We start from the raw sequence: 9,814 nt of genomic DNA, 5'->3' as shown, positions 1-9,814 counted from the left end.
GCCCGCCGAGCCGCCTCCCCCTGCGGCCGCGCGTTGGTACGCGCCGCAGCGCGAGACCTCTATGTAGGGAGCGCTCTGGTGACTCACCCGCCGTTAGCAGTCGGGGGGAGCAGAGCTGGGAGCCCCCAAGCCCACCGGCGCTGGGGCCTTGAAGGCAGCTCCAAGTCTAAATTCTTCCCAAACCCACTTCGAACAGTGTGCCTGGGGGGCGTCAGGGCACGTGGAGGGGGACCCCTAGGGGGAAGGTGTGCTCTTTTCCCGGGTGAGGGCTGGGGTGCCGAGAATGGGGAGGCTTGCTGCTGCCTTTCCTCTATAGCACCCCGGTTGGTGCCGTCCAGCTCCTCTGAGTAATTACAGGCCTGCACCGCTGCCTAACCCGGGTCTCTAATCTGCTGGGGCCCTCCCAGCTCCCAACTGGGTGGTCCTGGTCATGAACCTCCTCCGCTCCCCTCAGACGATCCCCAGTCTCCCCAGAAGGATCTTGTCCCCGACGTCCAGTCGAAGGAGGAACTGCGTCCCTTCTGACTCCCCTCCCCCAAGTAGCCTCTCTCTCCAGTCCTCTGGAGTGAATATCCCAATCCCCCGTTAGTGCCAGCTGAGATGGGGCTCCTGGCCAAGGCAGGCCCAAAGGGAGGGGGCAGGGGAGCTTGCTGGGAAGGTGGATCGATGATGGTGCTGCAGGGATTGACCGAGGGTGCAAGGAGGAGGCCAGCTGGCCCTACCCACCCCTCCCTGCCCTTTGTCCTGACCCCCAGAAGGTCAGTTCTCTAGTTCCCCATTGTCCAGAGATTAGAGCCAGTGAGATGCTGCCTTCCTGCCCCCCTTTCCCGCCAGCGTCCCCTTCCTTTGAGTAGCTTCAGTGAGCAGCCATTAGGAGGGAACAAAAGGGTCTGGGTATCGGGCAACCTGAGTGAGCTGCCTTTCCTGGGAAGAGTATGGGGGGCCTGCATCTCCTTGGGAGATTAGCGGCAGGAATAGGGATCCTCCAGCCCCAAAACACTAGAAAAGGGTGATAATAGCCTGTAGTTGTACCTGGTCACCTTAAGCTAGTTAGTATCTTTTCTGAAACCCAGTTTGCTCACTTATAAAATTAGGAAAATAATGATGCCAGAAGGTGTCACAGGTTGCTCTAAAGTTGGCTCCAGCCATGCAGATGGAATGGTTAGCACGAACCTAGCCTACTGGAAGTGTTTCACATATGAGGGTGACCACAGGGCTTTGGTCTGATTAGGATGAGGAGCAGGTGCCCATCTGATTGTCAGTCACCCCATCTGCAGGGTGAGGGGACCCTGTGGATGATGGGGGTTCAGGACTGTCCTTTGTGAGGTCAGAGGCTTCACGCTTGCATCTTTCAAAACAGGCTCATCCCAGACCAGACAGTGACTAGACTCAGCAGAATCATCAGAATACTCTTATCCTGAGTTCACTGCTCAAAGGGACAGCCGTTTGTGTGGGACTCATGAGATAGCCTTATTGGCTAAACTCAAGAATGGTGGTAGTGAAAGATGAAAAGATAGGCCGGGGGAGCTCACAGAGGAGGACTGACTGCCTGTGGAGACTGTGATGCACATGATATAGCTCATGGCCTCATGATCTACCCTGGAAACGTCTTCAGAAGCGGAAGGGTGAGCAGTGTAGAAGACTTGGAAGTACTCTATTGTGTCTAATGAAATCTGGCCCTCCCTGTTGGCGCAGCGGGTTAAAGCACAGCACCAAGAAGCTAAAGCCACTTCAGCATGAGTTCAATCCCTGCCCCAGAGGTGACCCACATGGTGTGGCAGACCTCTCCTGACCCTCCTGCTGCTCCCCTCAGCAGTGTACTTCTTCGACAAAACAGTGCATCTGCCTGTTCTGCTCCCCACTCTGTCTCTGGTGAATCCTCTTGTCGCCCCTGAGCCTCTGGCCTGTGCCCCAGTTCTGTATACATAAATAAGTCTTTAAAAAAAAAAAAAAAGCAAAACACCAAAACTATAAAAAAAAAAAAAAGATTGGCAAGATTCTTAAAAAGAAAGAAAGAAAGAAAGAGAAATCTGGCATGGAGTTTGCAAAACCTACTGGAAAAGGACAGTCTGTGGTGTCAGCCTGTCAGCATTTCTCAACCAGAGGCAACTAGCCCTGCAGGGGCACTTGGTTACAACTGAAGGTGTTACTAAACTACCTAGTGTATAGATTTTGAGGTAGCATTTAACATAATGTACAGAACTGCCCCCAGAACAAGAATTATCAGGCCCAAAATGCCATGGTGGAGGTGACCTGAAGGTTGAGGCATTTGTACCCCCCACAAGATGCTAGTGGTAGGGACCAACAGAGTACCCACCTGGGAGTCAGGCAACTTGGACCCTTGGATTGGGGGCCAGCTCTAGAATGCTCCTGCAGAGCTGGGGTCCCAGGGGTACAGGAGTCTAGCTCTGTGGGGGTGGGGGGAGAGTGCCAGTGTCCAGTGTGTTTGCTGCAGGAGGAATAACCAGGGTGGGTTCCTCTCCGTTATTAGTCCCTTCCTGACTGACTAGGATCCCTGGCAGGCCCTAGGCCCTGGCAACAGGGAATGTTCAGAGAGTGTCGCTTTCTGATTTTGGGGCTGGGTGATAGTGCTCTACATGGCCCCCCAAATATTAGACATACCAGAGAAGCAGTAAAAGGCTCTTCTTGCAACATAAGGGGCTAAAACCCCATAAAGGTGCTCTGTCCTGAAAGGCAAGGGGCAGAGAACTTCCCCAGGGCATCCCCACCCTTACTATGGATCCATTCCAGGAGCTGGACTGGGGCTGGAGGGCAGGTCAGTGAATGGGAGCAGAAGTATGTCCCCTTCCTGACCCTACTCGGGGAGGTTGGAAGCAGATCACATATATAACTGCCTAGTTCTGGTGAGACAGGGTCCAGAGGAACCCAGTAGAAGGGTGAAGGAAATCAGTGGGCGATTTGACACAGAGATATGAGTCAGGACGAAGAGGGCCTCCTCCACACCCGCAAAGTAGGAAGTAGGAGGGGCCTCGTGGCTGGATGCAGAGAGAGCACACATCAGATTTTCACTCCTACTTGGCATTATGGTTGCTAAGGGTGGCTCTAACTCAGGCTGGCTTTCCTGGGGTCCTGTAGTCTTCAGGGCCTACTCCCTATGGCTAGGTTGGCTGAGGGGGATAAAGAGGGGGTGGGAGAGGATGGGCATGACCTCAAGGGCAGTTGTGAGACCAGCTGCAGTAAGGTCTCCTTCCCTCCAACTCCTGAGGAAGGGGAGCAATAGGGAGAGATGTGGGGGAGGAACTCAGATCCACCATGACAAAGATTCAACTCTTTGGGTTGCTGGGAAGGGCTTCTTGTCTAGAACCCTGGCTATGAAGCTCTTCCTAGATGCAAGTGTTCTTTTCTAGGGAGGAGATGAGGGTGGGTGGGTGGTTGAGGAGGGTGCTGGCCCCAAAGGGTGGTGAAAGAGGTTGGAAGCTGGGAACAATGGAGTTGCTGTCTAAGGAGTTTTAAAGTTCTGAGCCCGGGGGAGACCCTATAGATCAGCCTGAAGTGGACCCTACCCCCAGCTCTAATGCAAGACTGATGATGCTTGGATTGGAGGAGTCCTTCAGAAAAAGACACCAAGGCCCTCCCTGGTGGGTGGCCTAAAGGTTAAGTCTCAGTGCTATCACTCCCACCACTAAGGCCCACTGAATCAGCTCGCCACAGAAGCTTGAGTTTGATCCCCATGCAATGAGCTGACCCACATGGCACAGCAGACCTCTCCTGTCTCGTCCACTGCTCCCCTCAGCAGTGTGTTTCAGTAAATCCACCTGTTCTGCTCCCTAGTTTGTCTCTGGTGAATCTTATCACCTCTACCCCAGCCCTACATCTCTGGCCCAGACCCCAATTTTTGTACACATAAATAATTTTTTTTTTTTTTTAAAGAAAAAGATACCAAGAGGAGAATCACGGGTAGAGAGAGGAAGAATCTCAGAGGGTTTAAGACTGACAGGAGAGATTCCTCCTCCAGGCTCTGGAGCAGCCCTGAATGACAGCAGGCTGGGTGGGGTCCATGGCTGGCTGTGACTGTGACTCAGGTTTCTGTGGGCAGCCAAGGGCAGCCGGCAGGGAGGAGCCCAGACCGACAGACAGGCCAGCCAACTGCAGCTTTCACCTCAGCTGTCCTCTCTCCTGGGAATGCAGAAGGCTCTTCTCTGGCTGTGCTGGCCTGCAGGGGCTAGTCCACCCCTGCTTCCTGCCACCCTTCTAGCTCCCCTCATGTTATTTCCCAGAATACTTCAGCAAGGCAATGACACAGGAAGGAGAGTCAAAGGTCACCACCTCTCAGGAGGCCCCAGAATGTCTGTGACACAGGGAGAAGGGTATAATAATGACTGGTCCTGCACCCTGAGGGAGGGGGGGGGTGTGTGCCCAGGCTGAACCTCAGCCTCTGGTGTTCAGCCTGAACTGCACGCAGCCCCCCAGCCTTCTCCAGCCTGGCTGGTTCACAGCTGGGTGGGCTGGTTGTCATGGTGAAGGCTGGGGGCCAGAATGCAGCTGCTACAAGCAGGCTACAGGCCTAAGCAAGGAGGGGGATTTAGGGGCTCCCTGCCTGGCCCCCTCAGAACTACCCAGTCAGGGAGGGATGGCTGAAGCTGAAGCTGAAGCTGCAGCTGCAGCTGAAGCTGAAACCAAAGAACTGTGGTTGGGGACATGGGAATTCCCCTTGGTGAGGGTCAAGGGTGTGGCCAGCACATTTCCCTGGTGTTTCTGGGGGCCCGCTTGTTGGGCTGTGTTTTTAGAGAGTGACTGGGAGTAGAGGAGTGCACACTGACTTTGTCCCCAAGTTCTGCTCACAACAACTGGGAAAGATGGAGCAATTTGCCTGAAATGGCAAAGCTGGGATTAAAAACCCAGGACTCTGTGTTACCAGTCCTGGTGATTTTCCCTTTTCTGGTAACAGGTAGTATAGTTCTAGAGGAAGGTGGGGCACGGGGACCTGAACGTCACCCAGGACACTGGCTATTCCATCATGAGGCTACCGTTGCACAGAATGGAGGTGCAGGTTGCCTTTGGGGTTTGGGGACAGATGGCAGTTTAAAGAGTACCACTAGCCAAATACTTGGCACACAGTGGTCATTCAATATTTTGTATTTTTAAAGATTTATTTATTTAGGCATGTAAGAACTGGGGTGTAGGCCAGAGGTGCGGTGGGGGTGTGTGAGAGAGGATTCACCAGAGACAGAGTGGGGAGCAGAACAGGCAGATCGATGAAACACACTGCTGAGGGAGGGGAGCAGCTGGCGGCCGGCCAGGAGAGGTCCGCTGTGCGATGTGGGTTACCTCCCTGGCCAGGGATTGAACTCGTGGTGCAGTGGTTGCAGACAGTTTCACAGCGCTGAGGCTTAACCCGTTGTGCCACCAGAGAGGCCCCATTTACTATTATAAAAATGAAGCTCGATCTGCATATGGGCCATTGCTAATTAATTTTCCCCAACATCCTGGGTGCTTCAGCTTCGAACTGCAGTAATAGCGGAAGAAGCTAGTTCGAAAGAGGGACTTTCCATGACCAACCCGGCGTGAGAGGAATTTGCAGAGCCTCTCAGTTGGGATGGGTGTGGGGTAGTGGGGGGAGGAGGGAAGTGCGTAGGCGATACAGGATTTACCGCAAGCTACGGACGCCACCTAGCGGCCAGAATGCAGCCTAGGGGTGAGTCAGAGTGTACACAGCAGCAGCGCGCTGAGCATTCCGGGAGTTGTAGTTCAGTAGCGTTAGGGGCGGAGCTGCCAACGGGACTGTTGGGTTTTGTAGTCCGACGTTTATTGGGCGGAATTCCTCTCGTCGACGGAACCACGAGTCCCATGGTGCCCCGCAGCAGGCCGCGCAAGCGCGATGAGTCGGTGTCCGTCAAGCCCAAAGGCTGAGGGGCCGCGCTAGGACGAGCGGTATCAGAAAGGGTCGCGGAGTGGGCTTGAGGCGAAGTGGGCTGGGGCGGCCGGCACCATGTCGAGACAAGCGAACCGTGGCACCGAAAGCAAAAAGATGGTAACTCGGAGCGGGTGATCTCGACGGGTGGGTCGGAATGAAGTCACACCGGGAAGGGGGCCGGGTGCGGAGCCCGAGGTGCAGCTGGGGAAGGGCCGTCCCGGGTCGCTCGCCGCGGGGTGGGCGCGGGGGATTGGGTCCGCCTGCAGGGGTGGCGACGCTGCTTTGGGTGGAGACGGGACAGTCGCTCCAGGGGCGGCTCGGGCCTGCGTTAGGTTGGGGGCCTCTGCAGCGGCGCCGAGACCCCCGGCCCGAGGCCTGACTGCAGCGTGCCCAATCAGCGACCACGACAGTTGTCACAGTAACAACCACTATTGCTCTCACTATTTGTTAGGTACTCGGCCCAGCAAGTAAGGCACATTGTCTAGTTTAATCCTCAAAATAATTCAGGGGGATAATACTATGTATCGCCATTTTACCGTTAAGGGATTACGTAACTTGCCCAAATTTATGGTTAGGAAGAGTTAGGATTTGAACCCATGTGTCTCCCACTTCAAAGGCCCTATTGTCTCCCACTAATATCGCAGGCATTGTAAGAGATGCTCAAGTGCTGGTCTTGCCAGAAGGGAACTTTCTACTCGGTGGACTAAGAGGTGGGCTGCAGCTGGCAAAAACTGGTGATGCACGGTCTGGCTTCTTGTGTGGAAACATGGGACACCCTATAGTCCCATATAGTAGCTGTAGATAGCATCTGGGTCTGGAAAGTAAGTCGATGACATTTTTCTCCAAAATAGGGAACGTGAAAAGGGACACGTTTTCCTTTTATTTGGCATATTCTTGCCTCCTCCAAATTTTCTCATGCTCTTTGTTTTCTGATTTAAAAACTGAGTACCCAGTGTTGCCTGGGTGGCCTACTAGGACATTTGTTGACATTCAGTTGTACAGGGAATGATTAAACTTCCCTCATACTTTTGCAGCGTCCACCAAAATAACAATCGAAAACGGGCTGCAGGAGCCTCTGTGACTCCATAGTTGTACTTAACGTTTTTTTCTCACAGGCCCTTTTCAGAAGCTGATGATAGTTATGAGTCACCTCTGCTGTTTATTTAATAAATAGACTGACAGATACACAGATCCTTAATTGTAATTGGGGGGTGGCGGAACTGGTGGTCTCCCTGAAAATACTCCATGGATCACAGGTTAAGAAATACTGTTTTGGGGCCCTCCCTTGTGACATACCTGATTAAAGCGCAGTCCTGCAAGCTGGCCACAGCTGCTTCAGTGCAAGTTCAATCCCTGGTCCTGGAGGTGACCCACACGGTGCGGCAGACCTCTCCTTACGCTCCCACTTCTCCACTCAGCAGTGTATTTTTTTTTAAAGATCTATTTATTTATGCATACAGAACTGGGGTACAGGCCAGAGATGTGGAGGATGAGAAGATTCACCAGGGACAGAGTGGGGAACAGAACAGGCCAACTGACGAAGTGCACTGCTGAGGGGAGCAGCGGTCGGGTCAGGAGAGGTCTGCTGCATCATGTGGGTCACCTCCGGGGCAGGCGGGGATCGAACTCATGCTGAAGTGGCTTTAGCTTCTTTGTGTTGCGCTTTAACCCGCTGTGCCACCAGGGAAGGCTAACTACATCTTTTTTTTTTTTTTTTAACTACATCTTTTTTAAAAAAATACTGTTTTTGAGTTTAAAAGCAGAAGAAAATATTTTGCTAGAAAACAGTGTTGGGGGCAAAGAGATGACGCATGGACATAAGCTGGACTTGTGCCTTACTCTGGACCTCCAGGTCCCTTATCTATAAGATGGGGATTCAATGAGAAAACTGTAAAATGCCTGGGCATTGTGAAGGCTTGTTTCCTCTTCCTAAGGTATCAGCATATATGAAAGGTCTTCCTGCTTAGTTTTCAGATCTTGCTCTTGTTTTCTACATTTTTACCTGAGATCAATATTGAAGTCTCAGTACCACTTGAACATGAACCCGTGGGCTCCGCCCCGGCATTCACTCAGTGAAGGAATTAGGAAGGGAGCACACTCCTGCTGAGGCTTTTGTAATGTGTGTTCTCTGCTTGGACCTGCCTCCCTACACAGGCAGCTTGCTGCTCCTTTTCATTCACACTTAACTCAGATGTCACCTCCTTAGAGGGGCTCTCGCCGACCACCTACTGACTACTTTCTCTTACTGTCTGTTCTCTTTTTAGCACATTTTTTTTCTTTATAGTACTATTTAATTTTAAATGTTTTATTATAAATTACATATTCACTTGTTTATTTTCAGTCTCTCCCATGAAAATGTGAACTCCACAAAAATAGGGATTTGTTTTGGTCACTGTTCCATTTCCAGAATCTGGAATTATGCCGGCACTTGGGAATTTTTATTTATTGAATGAGTGACACAAATACTTGGTGGTCTTCTCATCCAATCCCTAGGGGTGGCTAGTTGGGGCTTGTCCCATGATCTTTGTGGCCACCTGGTTTTGACCTGCTTCTGTCCTCACTGGCAACTCTCGGCTTCTTGTAGCCCTCGTCCACATCAGCCCAGTCCTCTGCTAATTGCAGTGTTTCTACTTAAAACCTTCCAAGACTAAAATGGTTAACATGCTCACCTGATCTCCGCTTTTAGTCTGTACAAACAGCCCACTTGTGTAGCATACATCCAACTGTATGGAAACTGTGTGCTTGGTGCTGTGGGAAATGCAGAAATGAAGTCCTTGAGAAGCACTGTACTCTGTGAGGGGCAAAAAAAATATGCCAGCACACAGGGCGTAGCATTGTCTGGGACTGAGTCCTGGCTTCGCTGCCTGCTTGCCGTGCAACCTTGGGCAATTTCTTTTTTGTCCCAAGCATCAGTTTCACCATCTTTACAAATTAATTTAAAAAGGTAATAAAGATTCGTATCATAGAGGTGAGGTAATGCATATAAAACTAGCAGTGTGTGACGGTGTACTTAGGAACAGAGTTGACACTAGTAAATGTGAGCTAGCTAGCATGTTAGTCTGTGTTCCCATTTGTGTGTCTGTAATGTGCTGCTTCTCTTGGATCCCATGGACAATTACGCTTGTCCTTTTGCTGTGTTACTGGTAATCCAACCCCAGTGGCTCAGTTCTCCAGAGCCCAGGAGAGTTATTACTTAAGTAGCAGTACACACAGTCTCCATGACAGGAGGCTGGGGAATAAGAGAGGGCTGGACTTAATCCTGCTGCTAACATCTGTCCCTGAACTTCTGGAGGACAGTCACCCTGGATAACTTGGCATTGGCAAAAGTAGTGTGACTCTTGGAGCATTGACTCCGAGGTCAGCCCACTGCAGGAGATTTGATGTTTCGTCTGGGGCACTAATTGAAAGCCTTCTGAAAACCATCAAGTGCAGTAGCTCGCCTGAATGTAGAGCTCGCTTTGACTCACTCTGCTTAGGTTGTACTTGGAGGTCACATTGGCTCTGCTGGTATGAAACCATGTCATTGGTCTGCTTCAAGCCCAGTATCATCCATTTTCCCAATAACCCTGTGACTGGTCTGCCAGATTGTACTGTTACTGTTGTGTGAGGAGAGTGAGTTTAGCAAAGCAAGTGACTAACCTACAGTCTCACAGCTAGTAAGTGGCACGTCCAAACTCAGGCCAGCTATTCTGGCAACAAACCTTGAATCCTTTCTGAATGCCTTATTAGTTAGACAGTTCCTTATAGTAATTCAAAATCTCCCTCCTTGAGCCTATCTCAGAATGCTCTCTGGCACCACACCACATAGAGCCATTTTAAAAATAAACGTGAGGCCCTCCCTGGTGGCGCAGCGGGTTGAAGCGCCGCACTAGGAAGCTGAAGCCACTTCCGCATGAGTTCGATCCCCGCCTGCCCCGGAGGTGACCACATGGCGCGGCA

General features: G+C 51.6%; 1 protein-coding gene across 1 annotated transcript in view; it reads left to right on the top strand.

Moving 5' to 3' along the window:
• The first annotated feature begins 5,812 nt into the window (after positions 1 to 5,812).
• TRAPPC3 (trafficking protein particle complex 3) overlaps positions 5,813 to 9,814 on the top strand; it is a 10,591-nt gene continuing 6,589 nt past the window's right edge. Inside the window, exon 1 of the mRNA XM_004678797.2 lies at positions 5,813 to 5,992. Coding sequence (XP_004678854.1) covers positions 5,951 to 5,992 — 42 coding nt within the window. The 5' untranslated portion in view covers positions 5,813 to 5,950. The remainder of the gene's footprint in view (positions 5,993 to 9,814) is intronic.

The sequence above is a fragment of the Condylura cristata genome, unplaced genomic scaffold (assembly GCF_000260355.1).
Source record: "Condylura cristata isolate star-nosed mole 26May11 unplaced genomic scaffold, ConCri1.0 scaffold00008, whole genome shotgun sequence".
In the NCBI taxonomy this organism is placed as follows: Eukaryota; Metazoa; Chordata; class Mammalia; order Eulipotyphla; family Talpidae; genus Condylura; species Condylura cristata.
Note: the sequence above shows the minus strand (reverse complement) of the source record. Positions and strands in the feature narration are given on the sequence as shown.